General features: G+C 41.4%; 1 protein-coding gene across 1 annotated transcript; it reads right to left on the minus strand.

The window, feature by feature from the left end:
* Positions 1-7,156: 7,156 nt before the first annotated feature.
* On the minus strand, positions 7,157-13,956 carry LOC123974111 (zona pellucida-like domain-containing protein 1). Its single transcript, XM_046054548.1, has 2 exons — positions 13,865-13,956; positions 7,157-8,318 (listed from the first exon to the last, which is right to left on the minus strand). The coding sequence occupies exons 1-2, from the start codon at positions 13,954-13,956 to the stop codon at positions 7,157-7,159; spliced, it is 1,254 nt and encodes a 417-aa protein (XP_045910504.1).
* Positions 13,957-15,754: the final 1,798 nt, after the last annotated feature.

Raw genomic sequence — 15,754 nt, forward strand, 5'->3', positions numbered from 1 at the left:
CCATGCTATGATCCATCTCCACCCAGCAGCAGTGCTCGTTCCAGGGATGAGGCCCGGATGAAAGTCCGACTCGCCCGTCTCCAACTTGACGCACAGGATAGGGAACGGCAACAGCACTTGCAGCTTAAGCTGGATGTTAGGAGGCTGGAGCTAGAAATGGAGGTTGACAAGGCTGTGAGACTGCGGAAGCTTGAGCTCGAAAACTCCAAGGTGGAGCAGGTTCCACCGTCTGCCTCAGGTAGGCCACAACCCTCTCCCTCCTCTGATACAGCTATCGATTCAGCTAAAATTAATTTTGATGTGGGTAAGCATATAGCTTTGGTACCGACCTTCCGTGAGACCGAAGTGGATTCCTATTTCTGCGTTTTTGAGCGCATTGCTGCCGCATTACAGTGGCCGCCTGGAGTCTGGGCTCTCCTGCTCCAGTGCAAGCTCCAAGGTAAAGCTCAGGAAGCCATCGCCACATTACCTCTGGAGGACAGCGTAAACTATGAGAAAGTGAAGACAGCCATTTTGCGCATTTATGAGTTGGTCCCTGAAGCGTACCGACAGAGATTTCGGGAGCATAAAAGAGAGCAGGGCCAGACGTATGTTGAGTTCACTAGAGAAAAGGGCCTATTGTTTGACAAATGGGCTGCTGCCAGTCAGGTAACTGATGTTAGTTCACTCAGGGAGCTAATGCTTCTGGAGGACTTTAAGAAGTGTCTCCCTGACAGTGTGGTGATGTACCTGAATGAGCAAAAGGTGCAGACACTGGCAGCAGCCGCTACCTTAGCTGATGAGTATTTGCTTACGCATAAAACTGTTTTCTCCATGGTAGCAGGTGGTATCCGCCACACTCCACCCTCACCGCCGCTTAGCCCACCCAAAGCAACACAAGCTAAGAAGGATGATCGTAAGTGTTACTACTGCCATCAGAGCGGACATGTAATCGCTAACTGCTACACATTGAAACGTAAGGAGCAGTCTCCTAGAGTTTCCCAGCCTAAGGGTGTCGGTTTGATCAAAGGAGAGTCCCACACGCTTAGTCATAGAGATGAATGTACAGACGTAGATGCCCTTTGTTTTCGAGGCATGTATTTCATTTACTGGGTTGCCTGCTGACCAGCGCCTAGTTAAAGTGTTACGAGACACTGCTTGTTCTCAGTCAGTGATTTTAGCCTCAGCCTTGCCTTTCACTGATCAGACAGCCTGTGGTTTTGGTTCCGTATTGTGTGGCATCGAAATGGGATATGTTCCCCGGCCGGTGCACCAGATACATGTACAGTCCGACTTAATTACTGGTTTCTTCCCAGTAGCAGTGTGTCCTGAGCTACCTGTCCAGGTTGTAGTACTCCTGATGGGTAATTACATTGCTGGAGGCAAGGTTACCCCTACACTAGAGGTCCTGCACTCGCCGCCGGGTAATGTGACTCTGATAATACTGATTTGGTTAAAGTGTTCCCCGCCTGTGTGATCACCCGTGCACAAGCCTGTATGAGTCAACGAAAGCCTTGACATTAACTTATGTGACAGTGTGCTCATGCCAGCTTTCACAAGTGTACCTGACCTGAAAGAGGTGGCGGAGAAGCCTGATAGGGGACCTCAGTCTGAGGAGGCTGGGGCAGAGAAGCCCCTAGGTTCTGATTGTCTGCCGGTCACCCGTGAGCGCCTTGTTGCTGAGCAGAGAGCTGACCCAACACTACAATCGTGTTTCGCAAAAGTGGTAAGTGACAACAACAGAGCAAGTAGGGAAAAAGTCACTTATTTCTTAGATATGGATGTTCTAGCACGCCGATGGTCACCGCTCTTAGGGGCTGATTCTGGAGGGGATAGTGTGGATCAAATAGTTGTGCCCTTGCCGTATCGACAGCATGTTTTGTCCATAGCGCATGAGAGCAAGTGGTCAGGTCATCTAGGCGTTACCAAGACGTACCAAAACATTCTTAGGCATTTTTTGCCAGTAGTAGTTTACACTGCCTATACACACAATGCTGCTTCTGGAAAACACCAGTGGGTGAAATATCAGACCCAAGGCCTGATTCCCTTCAACACTCTGTTTGGTGCATGATCAAGGTTTCCCATTTTCTTTTAATGATGACAATAATGAAAACCTCTTTCAGATTGAAATAAAAAACACATGATCCCTGATCTAAGGGTCCACAGTCTAACTGAGACACTTGATGACTTGGCATCAGGCAGCGAGACCAACAGAAAGCTTGGCTCAATTGGTGCCATGTGGGTATGATACATTTATAATTTGTGTATCTATTTTTTTATACTCCTACAGTGTATGTGTGTCCTACATATATATACATATATGTATATATGTATATGTCCGTGTGCACATTATTTTATTCCTAACCAGGAGTCCAAATGTAAACAAGACTAAGATTCTGCAGCGTGTGTGAGGCTGTACTTACTGTAGTTACAGCAGTGTTTTGAGCTAAATGCTAATGTCAGCAAGCTAACATGCTCGCAAAGACAATAATGTTTACCATGTTCATCTGCTTAATTTAGTGTGTTGGCATGCTAATATTTGCTATTTAGCACTAAAGTACAGCTGAGGCTGGAATGTCATTTGTTTCCCAGGTATTTGGTTGTTAATTATTAAAAATTTTACCTGGTGGTGGTACTAGATTAAAAGTCAGGTGATCCCCAAAGTTATTATAATCCATCCTGAAGAGAACATGAATGTCTATATCAAATTTCATAGCAGTCCATCCAACAGTTGTTGAGACATTTCACACAAAACGAAATGCCAACATCATGGTGGTGTTAGAGGAAAGGTCAGAGGATCACCAATGTCATTAGGATTCATCTTCTGGGAACCATGAATCTCATGAAATATCTCAGCAAAATGGTTAGCCATGTACATGGCTAACCATTTTGGTGAGATATTTCAGTCTGGACCAAAGTGGTGGACCAACCAACCAAAGACAGATAGACATTGCCATCCTCAGAGCTATGACATTGAGGTGTCCTTGAGCAAAGCTTAAACCCCAACTGATCCATTGAAGCTGCTCAAAACTAGCAGATCAGACTGGTTGTACTGGGCAGTTTCCAGGTGTGGATGTGTGCAAGTGTGTGTTCAGTGCATTCCTCACTGTTATCCTACACCCACCCATGAAACTGAGTGTGATCTTCTCAACTGATTCTGAGTTAATATGATGAAATATGTATTTATACACATTTATAAACACTGCTACTTAACATTTGCATTAATATAGTACACTTCATTGGACCAGAGGCCAGAGTGACAGGGACTATTTGGAAACTAACATAGTGGCAGAAACGAATGAACACGGAGAGAAGGAGATGTAAGGTTGTTCATCTCTGACTTGAACTGCAGGAGTCCATGTGGCTGATATGATATATGAGGCTGCCTCTGTCTGCCCATGCCAGCTCTATAGGAGGCAGTTTCATCTCTCTCTGCAGGGAAGACCAGATTTATGGAGCTGAAACTGTATGCCTGCATGCTTTTTCCAACTCTCGCCAATCTGCACCAAATGAGGAAGGTTAATAATCAACAGAATAGTTTTTCTATTCTCCTTGTCATTATTGATTACAAGAATCAGATCTTAACGTGTAAATAAACCAACAGATACCTGAAAGAAGCAGTGGTTGAAATGTGTGTCAAAAATGGCTAAGCCTAACAGTGCAGTTAACAAAACTGCATCTGACAACCTAGGTTCGTTTGGGGTTTTCCCACACAGACACAATATCATACATACACAAACTCTCACACATGCACACACTCCTCTGTTTACGGACAGCAAGTCTTTCCCCTCCAGTTTCCTCAGGCTTCCAGCCTGCCTGCCCCCTGCTGCTTAGTCGTAAACTCACATAATATGTTTAGCATGCTCCATGATCATCTCACTACTGCTGCTCAAGGCTGCTGGCTGCTATCATATCAGACTAGCAAGGCTGTTAGGCCATCACAGGATACATAACACTGATATAAAGTGACTGTACTGACATGTCAGGAAAGCCAGGGGGTTTCTGATTTCATTACTAGCTTTTATTATAGCATTTTATTTTATATCTTGTGTTTATTTTTTCGCAAATTTTCTGTGACTGAAATGATCTACTGTCCACACATTTATTTCTACTGGATATTCAACTGTTGTTCATGAGGCAGAATTAATCATGTTTACAATACATTTACATTTTCAGACAATACTACAAAATTGTACAGTCAATCAACCTTCATATCTAAAACAAAATTTAGAAATCAGTAACAAAAATATTCATTGTATCATACTGGGAAAGCAAAATCAATACTAATGAAATAATTCACCTTGCCTTTCAACAACTCTGCCAGACAATCTCTCTTTGTTTGAGGTTTAACTCCAATTGGATTTTCTGCCTCCAGAGCAGCTCTGCCTGCAAGATTGGACTAAACTTCCAATCTGTGCATAAATGAAATTCAATCTGTTATATACATACATGCACATGCCAGCTGGAGTCAGGGACAGCCGGGCAGACAAATAGACTTCCCATTAAACTATACTCCCCAAAAAAAGCCTTAGAGAATAAATCTCCAAATATATAATGCCTATACACAGGAGAGCAATCACAAAATGGGCCTCCTTCCTACAGCTTCTGTATCTCCTTCTTTCTTCTTTCTGTCCTCTTCAGCTCCTATAATTTCCTCGCCAAACCTCACTGGATGCTACACTGCCATAGATCAAATCCTGCTTGACTCTGGGAAAAGTTCAATTCCAGATTCGCCCGTCTCTACAGCAAATAATGATCAGATCAGGTCTTAGGTTAAGTATGAAACCAATGCTAACTATTGCTTCATGTGGTGTGTGTGAAAGTATCCCACATGTATGTGAGGGTAGGCTTACAGGCTTTCAACAATGCCAAAGGCTTCTTCTGAAACTCCGTATTTTCCACTCACTAGTGCAGTGCCCGTTCAGGGACTTAAAAAATGTATCTCAAGCTATTTTATCTCTGCAAGCAGGCACACGGTAATGTATTGATGTTTGTTGTTGTAATGTATTGTGTTGTAACTTGTCTTATGTGTTATTGCTAAACCACAGGCATCAGTTTTAATATACTTTTTTGCCTTTGTCTGAAGCAGGAAACAACCTGTCTACGTAGTTCTACAAAAAGACTAAAACAAGTACAAAGAAGCATTTTCTTTCCATTAATCAACCTTCACCTCGGGAGCACATCACAGAGAGACTGGGCAGTCATGGCCCAGTGGGGTCAGAGATATACTGCCCTGTGTAGCCAGATAGGCAGGCAACTTCCTCTTCTGACATATACGCTGGCAATATGGGGCCTGAGGCCAGCCGAGAAACTCTTTCACAAAAGGATGAGGGGGGAATATTTTCTGGTGTTTGATGTACCAGGAGAAGCTTTTATGCTGTCATATATACATGCAAAGTATATAGGATTTTCTAAACATGTAAAGAAATATATAGTTTATCATAGGTTACATATCTAGATATCATGTTTTTTCTGTGTCTGCATGGGGTTCTACCAGGTGTGTCACAATTTGTCAAGCAGTACACAGGGAATACAAGGGATTGTGACACAGACACAGAACACCAAGGCAGAGCTGGTACAGTTCATGTATTTTTTTAATAATAATCAAAAAAGATACACTTGCTTACAGCACTGTGACACAGGCAATGGTCAAAACCAGGTAGACAGTCCGAAAAGGCTAAACTATTGCAAAAGGGACCAGACAAAACCAAAATTCAACGAATAATGCATAAACTCTAAAACTTAGCATAAGTCCAAAACACAGCAATAAGACAGAACCTCTTGACAAGACTACAAAGATGAATGACAAAAGAAAAGGGAAGCACAATGACTAAATATACAAGAGAGGGGTGGATAACAAGAGACAGGTGAAAACCAAAACCGTTCAAGGTGCTGTGGTTTCTTCCTACAGTCCATTGATATGCAAGTTTTGTGAAATGGAGTCTCTGAACTGTGAATCGGACTGTGAATGTTTTTATCTATCCATGTGTGGTTAGCTCTGTAATATGTTGCTCACCTGCAAAGAATGTCCCTTGCTAGGACAGTCAGAAAAGTGTTAAGAAAATTATGGGATCAAAGGGATTGATGCATGGATGGATGGATGCAGGAACATGCACACAAACAGTGCTGTAACTCAAGCTGTAACTCTCTGAAACCAAAACTCTGCACGTATCAGATTTGAACAATCATGATTGATCATGAATGTAGCAACATGGATCTGTGATATCACACCCCTGTATTATATAATGATTATATGCATCAAAAGTACCTTACAAAGGAAACAAAGTACAACAAAGCAAGTCCTGGTAAGTTGTGGGTTAGCAAACAGTTGCTGCTACAGCTGCTCCTGTGAAGCTAACGTGCAGAAAGGACGAGATGGTCCCAGAGCCAGTCACATAATGTTGTGTTGCTTGGTCCAAGCCACTTTATTTGTTTCCTATTTACGGAGCCAAGGCTGTGTACACACACCAGATTTGTTTTTAGCGCACTTACAGAACAGACAGCTTTTTTTCCCAAAGCTTATAAATGCATATGTATGCACCTATAGTTTTTCTACTGAATCATCTAAAAATGTGCCAATTATCTTTCCAGGACTGATACACAGTTAGGACTGAAGTTACAGACATGTAGGGCTGCCATAAAGGAGGGGGGGAAAGGGGAAAGCATTCTGTGGCCCAGCTGCTGGGGGGGCCCATGCCCAGCACTAAAGATATTCATTCTAAATATAAGCAAAGATAACCAGATTTAATTTTGAACTAAAAAACTCACCATTACTCATTAAAATAACAAAAAATTACAATTTTTTAGTGTTGCTTTAGTAAAATATAGCCAGTTTCATAATGAAAACCCCCTCTCCTGAAAATGGTATGAGTAATGTTTGTTGTACGCAACATCAAAACATCAAAAGTGCACCACATGAGGCAGGCCATGTATGTGTTTATGTAGGAGATAGAGAGAGAGTTAATGAGATTTGCGAAGGACCCATTTACTGGACCTTTTCAGCGGCCCAGTCATTTCTGTGGACAGGCCAGCAGACATGCGCATATTTCCCATCAGATGCAGGGATGAGCTGAGCCCTGTGCTCCACCAGAGAAGTAAAATGAGCCAGCAGATACAATACGCCAAAATGTTATGCCCATAAGGCAAGTATTCTGCATTTCAGCACATGGATACCTCCTTACTTCTTGAGCCTTTTGTAAAACACAGCTGCAACGTAGACAATAAAGCAAGCAAAGGCAAGGATGCCAACAGCCACACCAAGCCTAACAGCAGAGTTGTCTTCTCCTGTTATAAGGGGTTTCTCTTTGGACTCTGTGTTATCTGATTTGGTGATGATCTCCAAAGAGGTCATGGTGTAAATCTTGGTTATACCCACAGTAGATGTGTCCAATGTGCCCCTCTTCCTTCTCTTGCTGCACTGCTTGAAGGTGTCGCAAGTGCTTTTTTCACAGAGCCGGGTGATGCAGTGGAGGTAGTAGGTGGAAACGGTCTGGTTCTGCTGCTCGATGAAACGAAAGGCCGGGAAGCTAAAGCGGGCACTCTGGCTGTCTCCATTCTCGATCATGGTGGTGAACGTATCCTTTGAACAGGGGACAAACAGGTTAAATAAGGTGGAGTTTGAAGGCAGCTGGGAGATAGAGGCATAGCACCGGTCCAGCAGGATGTTATACTGCCCTGTCAAGTTGGTGGCCTTGACCTCGACATACACACTGGTCCTCAATTGAATGCCCAAACGTGGAATGACCATTGGTTGAGTGTAGTTGGCATCACTGAACAGTTTCATGCTTAAGGTGCTGATGAAATTCCCATTGTTGTCCTTGATTGCAATAGAAGACTCAGACACATCAATGTCAGTGTTGTTAATCAAATATTCTAAGGCATAGGCACAGGAGTAGTAGTACTTCAGCTCAGTATCGTAAGTGACTGTGGCTATTGTAGGATCGATGGACTGAACCACACCGCTGATGTTGACCGTCTGGATGTTGGAAAAGTCAGAGAACATACCTGTCCCAGCATCACTGGTGATCCTGAATATGCTTCCACAGGCGTGGGTCCTATTTAATGGGAAATTAAAACGAGCAACAGGTGGAGTCAGAGAATCATCCAGGGTTGCTCTACAGGCTGGGTCCAAGATATTGTTCAGGATCAGCAGAGTCTCATTGTAGCCAGTGTACATGACGGGGCAGATGTCAATCGCCAGATCAATGGATGAAGTACCACACTGCACTGCGATGTCAGTAGCCTGTGGCAGTCTTGCTTCTGTTCCACACTTACTCAGGAGCAGCTGACTACTTCTGACAGTCATGAAGAGTAAAAGTAAAATAATCTCCATTGTTATTCTTCAGCTTTACATTGGATTTGTTGATCTTTCTGCCGGAATCTTGACTCTTGCTTCTCAGTTTCTTTGAGTCTCTGGGCTGCATTCAGGGGTCTTTATAGGTAAGTGTATCCTATGGGATTGGTCCAAAATAAGATTGTGTGATTTGTGAGCAACTGTATTGTATTAAGTGGGAGAGGTCTAGTCTTGACTATGGCCTGAGGGCAACAACTGAAACCTAAAACTAGCTATCTTGAAATACAGAGACAATGGCCAGGAGTATTGTTTAAAATAAAGATTTCCATGGCCCCCGTAACTACGCCTTCATGAAGTAACTGAACCTCAATGAGATGAATTTCTGCATAACACAATGATGAATTATGACAGGCATGACTTCAATAGAACTGCAGTGAACAGTAAGCTATCAAATAAATGAAACTTACATAAACAAACAAATCAGACTAAACATAAAGAAAGGTCCATACATTACCTCCAAACACTCAGACTTTACTGCACAACAAAGGGCAAAGGGGGGTGGTGATTGCACAGTGGATAAGAGGCATGCCTTTGATGTGAGATACTCGGGTTCAATTCCCACTGTGACGCATCCACCAATGTTTCCCTGAACAAGACACTTTTTTGATAAAAAGATGTGTCTTCTTCTCATTGGGCCATTTTGAGCATCACATGATGGGTAGTAAACACCAATATACATAGTAATTATAGTACTATTACATAAACTATTATTAAAAACATAATAGTGTCTGCATATGTGAATAGATGTGTGTTTTTTGTATACATTGTTCAAAATGTGATTCAATACAGAAAAGTGAAGGCGAGAGTTGCATGTGTGTTTCTTCATCCTTCTCCCATTACCTTTCCCCTTGTTTAAGGGCACAACATTATGTCCCCACTATAATATGACACCTTCTGCCTTTGTACAGTACAGTAAAAGACACTGACACTGATAATACCACAGAAAAATACGAACCTGCTTTAGCAGCAAAGATATTGTATGTACGTCAGGTTTTATCGTCTAATCTGGAATCAAGCACATTATTTGATAAAGATTCTCTAGACCAGATGGTGATATGTGTTACCTTTTATAGTACGACACAGGACAAAAAGAAAAAAATATATATATGCATGAACATAATGAATATATTTATGTATATATATAAACTAATGTATATATATATATATATATATATATATATATATAAACTAAGATAACAAAGCACACAAAACAAACTAACAGAAAATTACACAATTAACCAAATTAACAAATAAATCACTCATTTGCATTGAGTTAATGCAAAGTTAATTATGAGTTAATTTTAACATACCGCTCATTCATAGATACAAGAAATGTTTCTCTCTCTCTCTCTCTCTCTCTCTCTCACACACACACACACACACACACACACACGCCCATTAAATCTCCTTGTTGTCCTTCATTAATGATACCTCTTGTCAGTGGTGGTGACATTAGGCAGGAAGTGAGAGGAAGGACGACAAACAGACTCTGTCAAAGTCCTGCTGTGAATTTATTGGGTTACGGGGCTGGCGTTTGGGGGATGATGGGGTCACGAGGGTGGTGAGAGAGGGTCGCCTTCTCTCCCTGCTGCTCACCTCCGCTCTGGCTGTGTGATTAATGGTCAGAGCCTCCAAATCAACCGGAGGGTCTGCGGTGTTGAGGAGCCGCAGAGGCGGAAACACAGAAAAAGGAGAAAAATAAGGTGGGAATTCTGTTTGGAGGAAAACTACAACTTTCTGTTGCTCTTTTACTGCACAGGTCATGACCAAACTGCTCTCTGTTATGATTAGGCTTTATGGGTTATTTTGTCTAGCGGCTAGCAGTAGCGAGGTGATGATAGCTCCTGAGACAGAGGATGTAAAGCGATGTGATGTTCTATCAGCAAGACTGCAATCTAGAACACAAGCTGAGTGTTAATCTGTTGCTCTGACCAGAGCTTCTATTATTTTGAATTGTAGTCTTAGCTGTAACAGGAACCAAGTCGGACCTCAAACAGTCACAGCCACCTTACAGGTCTTATGATGCATTTGTCCTGCATCTATTTAGAATTAACACGTGGGTATATATTTTGACTGAATTTTTAATATATTTCTGGAAGACATTTGTTAACTTGTTAACCAATTCACCCATTACGTATTACTCCTGGTCAGTGTTTAGTGAACGTGCCCATTACTTTCTTATCTACCTTTTAAAGAAACAAGTCACAGTCAGCTCTGTGAACACACTGGTATTTTCTAGCAGAAGAACAGAGTGGAATACAACATGTTGGAATGTGCTTACAACTTTGTAGAAGTAAAAAGTTCCTCTAACTACGGCGGCTCCGAGGGCTCAGTGCCGAATATTTTTTTGAGGACTACGAATTTTTTTTGAGGACTACTTTGCGTTTGCTGGCAATACCTTTGCGTCACCTCGCAATACTTTGCGTCCCCTCGCAATACTTTTGCGTTCCCTCTCAATACTTTTGTGTTACCTTGCAATACTTTTGCGTTCCCTCTCAATACTTTTGCGTTCCCTCTCAATACTTTTGCGTTCCCTCTCAATACTTTTGCGTCACCTCGCAATACTTCTGCGTCCCCTCGCAATACTTTTGCGTTCCCTCTCAATACTTTTGTGTCACCTCGCAATACTTTTGCGTCCCTCGCAATACTTTTGCGTTCCCTCGCAATACTTTTGCGTTACCTCGCAATACTTTTGCGTTCCCTCTCAATACTTTTGCGTTACCTCGCAATACTTTTGCGTTACCTTGCGTATTCCCTCGCAATACCTTTCTTCTTCTGTTACTTCCGAGCCATAGCTATGTATGCTCAGCTGCTCTCAGCTCAGCTGCAACACATCAGCTTATTGAATTTTACTTTGAACGGAGCATTTCCTATGTTGATATAGTAGCCTACTACGGCGTATTTATGTAGTCCAACTTTTATTTATTGCGAGGGAACGCAAAACATATTGCGAGGGGACGCAAAAGCATTGCGAGGTAATGCCAAAGTACTGCGAGCAAACGCAAAGTAGTCCTCAAAAGAAATTCGTAGTCCTCAAAAAAACATTCGTCACTGAGCCCTCGTAGCCACCGTAGATACAGGAACGACAAAAATGTTAGCATTTACAAAAAAGTAAGGAATTTCTGTTAGAGGTTTGGTGTACAGCACAAACTAGGGATGGGCATTTCAAGCAAAAACAATTTCAAAGCCACACTTTTCAGTGTTCGATCATTCTTTCCTTACAATTTCCATTTGTAAAGTATGTGCTTCATCATGAAAGATGGCTGCAAGACATTGTGGTGGCGTCCGTACTGTTAATAGGAACTTTATTTCCTCTGCAGCAGCCAACACAATACACAGCATAAACGCTATTAGGCTGCAACCTGATTACCTAGTCATGCTGTAACCGAACTGAATGTGCCACACACGTTTTACCGATGCCAATATCAGAAGCTGGTAAAAATAAAGGAAAATATATTTTTTACCACAATAGCAGGAACAATTTTTTTTCATAGTTTAATGATTATTTGAAAATCTTGACCAAACCATAGTACAAACACATATAGATGCTGCCCTACCCTATTCACACACCTCTTTTCCCCTTGTATGGCCCTGTGCTAATTGAAAGCTCATCTGTTTCATGCATTTTTCTGCAATTTCCTCCTCTGCCGACTGGGTGCTGCTTTGCAATTAGTCCGACCTGGTTCACACCAGATAATATATCACCCTGTAAATCGAGCCGCCATAGAAGTTGACCCATCACCTAATTGTTATACTAAGGAAAGGAAATGGCATATACAATATACAATGTGTTACTGCTCAGAGGTACAACATGCTGCATTTAATAGCACAATAATCTGGTATATACGGATCTTTGGAAAAGTTTCACAAACAAATAAAATTAAATGAGTGACCACCTGATGTCCCAACACTACTGAAGTGCAGAGCTGGTAGATAGGTTCACCAATGATGTCACTGCAGAGAGAAAGTTGGCATGAACACAGTTCTGAAATGTAAACCATGCATCAGGAATTAATCTTAGCACTAAATTCAAGTTTCTTTTCCAGACTTGGGTGTACTAAGTTGTGCTTTAAGCTCGGTAATTGAGACCACAACCTGAGCAGTGAGATGAAGCTTTTATGTTCTAGATAGACACCATAAACTGAACGAGGTGACAATACAGTCAACGTTCCTTAGAGGTGCTTTCAGTTTCTGAAACCAGGAATTCTTTCACTCTGGTAAACCGTGAGTACTGCTAGAAATGAGTAAGATCACAGGATAGGGAATTTCAAATCCATTTAAGACAAGCTGATAGCTGTGAGATCTGAGGGCTTGATGTTCAGTCACCAACCTCTGCTCTTGTGTTTCTGTTCTTTCAGGATGTCTATCAAACCTCTATCCCAATTATTTAGGTCTGGAATCAAACATCAGATGCTTGAGAATGCATATTTGTAAAACCACCTAAAGTGCGGACGCAGGGCTCATACCTCATTTGTGTCATTACTCCAAAATGATATTAAGTGTGCTCATGATTAAATATGTGTTTTGCACTGTAATACAAAATTGACCTATCAAGATATGTTTACCAATAGTTGCCAGGTTAAATAAAGGGACTACCTCACCAAACAAGTTGGGATTGGGTTTGTCCCTAACAAGTAGGGATAAAACATGATATATGTATGAACATTTAATTAAAGTTTAATTTCTTACATGTGTCTCCACTTCCACCATTATACATTGATTTATTCTTGCCAAATACTAGTCTATCTTGTATTTTGAGGTCCTGGCAGACACATAGTTTGTTGAAAAATAACTTAACATACAAATAAATAACATACAACTTTATTCTCCACTAACATGTTACCAGCAGCTTAGAAATAGTTATGCATAAATCACACTTTCCCACACACCCACTCTCAACACACGCACAAATTGTTCATGCACCAGTGTAACACTGATTTACGAGGCAGTGAATATTTCTTAGTAATGCCTGTTGTTGCCTTTGTCTTTCATGTCTTACATACACACACACTCATATACATGCACACACTGTGACTGTTTCCCTTCATGTGTGGAAAAGGGCAACTGCAGGGACCAGCTGTTAAGAACTAAAGCAGATATGTCCTTCTCCCCGGGGCAGTTGCTTTTCTGCAGCTAGGTTACACACACACATTCATGTACACACCCACACACGCACACACACACACACACACAACACATAAATTGTATATATAGACAGACACAAACACACACATCCGTGTACTATTATAAAATGCAATTAGATTTGACGTGTTGACTGCCATTTACCCTAGAGCGCTTCTGGTTGGGTGGGAAGGAGACTCGGTGTGTCTACAGTTTCATAAAGAGCAATATCTGAAAATGAAGAAAAAAATAACTCAAATCACAGGATCTCCTGTTGTGCCCCAGATATAATTTCCTCCTGAACTTCTTTCCTTTCCTTTCCTTTGCTCTGCTTTCCTCACCTCTACTCTCTTCTTTAGCTTTCCCTTTTGTCTTCACAGCTTCACTTCTGCTTCCCTCTCCCTTTCTTACCTTTGTCCTCTTCTCTCTACTCCACTAATCTCCTTGCCTTTCATTTCCTTTCCTTTCTCCTGCTCTTCTCTCCCCTCTTTTCTGCTCACCATTGTTCCTCCCCTTTCCACACTCCTCCTTTCTCCAGCTTTCCTTTCCTTTCTCTCTTCTCTCCTCCTGCTACACACTCCTTTCCACACTTTTCCTGTCCTGTCCGTACCATTCTTTTCCTCTCCTCTCCTCTCCTCTCCTCTCCTCTCCTCTCCTCTCCTCTCGGTTTCACTCTTTAGTGAAGTTTGCTGCCATCACCTGCTGAATCACCTCTCCTCCTCCCCCCCTAGTTTTGAGTTACACCAGATGTGGACCTTCGCTTTTTGGAAGACTGATTGATTTTAGGCCTCACCGCAATCCAGCTGTTGTAGCTGTGAGCCGCTGGCTATTGAGGCTTTCTTACATACCTAGCAATGCAGATATTTTTAATTTTATTTACACATGTTTCTGACATTTGTGCCTCCACTCCAATTCAATGAAGGTGAATGGAATTTCACTGGTGGAGCTCACAGCATTATAAATGTAAATGTGCCTTTTGTTTTCCCACAGTTTTCATTGAAAGTATTTTGACAAAAGGAAAGAGTCCATATGATTCCAAAAGAGGTAAGTGAGAAAGCATATTTCTTCTAAGCTGGATGAACCTTTAAACTCAACATATTGTATAACATGCAGTGGCAGCAGCTCAGAACAGTTTGGTGACTGAAACATCGTCATTGACTCAAGCCCTTCCCCAGTTGCTGGTACACTGGTACTTGAGACACAAGGACCACAATCTGTAACTCATGTACCAACCATCTGAACCATTTCTGCTAAAATGCAAGCACATTTCCTACATCACATTCAGACTGCAGTTCTATCATCATGAATAAAATCTTTTGTGGATGGAACACACTGCCATTCAAAGTGCCATTCGTGCAATCCACTCTAACTCCTCAGGTGGCACATGTATTTGTTATTCAATCAGAGCTTTAGCAATGTTATAAAAGGGCCGCCGGAGACTGTTCTTTTTTGGAGCAATAAATGCCAAAATAGGAGATGGAAGCAAGTGGAGTAAGAGGAGGAGCAATACCAAGGAGACCTATAATCTCTGAAGAGATTTTGGCCACCATGATCTAACAATGAGGCAGGGTGGGAAGACTTTCCAAAATAAGAAGGTTAAGAAATTACATTATTGTAGTACAGTCCCCATGTCTCTTCTGCAAGGTATGAAAACGACATGTGCAGATATAGTTGGAGAAGCTTTTCAGGGCTGGATTCATCCTGCTAGGCAAATTTGCCTGCTGCTTGACCTGCAATATTGATAAGGTACTGTGGTCAGAACAAAACAGGAGACAGGATGGAGCCAAATGTTGTTTTTCTTATTTCTATAGTATATATATATATATATATATATATATTTATATATTTATATATATATATCAGAAGGCTTATTATCTTTTTTTATAGTTTTTTTCAGTTGATAAGATACAATGGTCAAAACTAAAGCCACTTTTTCAAAACTCTTCACACAGTCTGCATTAACAACATGCATCTTGGCCAAACAATTAATCTCACCTGCAAAAGTCACTCAAACCACCTAAACACTTCATACAAGTCTCAAAATGAACATGTTCAACCAAAACACTGGCAACAAGTCTCACTCAGAAAGCATCCATTGTCACTCATAACACACTGACCTACAAAACACTAACAACAGGAAGCATTATCTAAATTTGATTAACTTTATCTTCAAAATGTGGCAGATCTTTCTTATAAATCAGTATTTCATATAGAATACAGTTGTTCTTAGACACCTTGGTGATCGAAATTGCAAATGGCAAATGCTTTGACACATTTATGCAAATGATTATGTACAATTGT

Source organism: Micropterus dolomieu, linkage group LG07, assembly GCF_021292245.1.
Source record: "Micropterus dolomieu isolate WLL.071019.BEF.003 ecotype Adirondacks linkage group LG07, ASM2129224v1, whole genome shotgun sequence".
NCBI lineage: Eukaryota > Metazoa > Chordata > Actinopteri > Centrarchiformes > Centrarchidae > Micropterus > Micropterus dolomieu.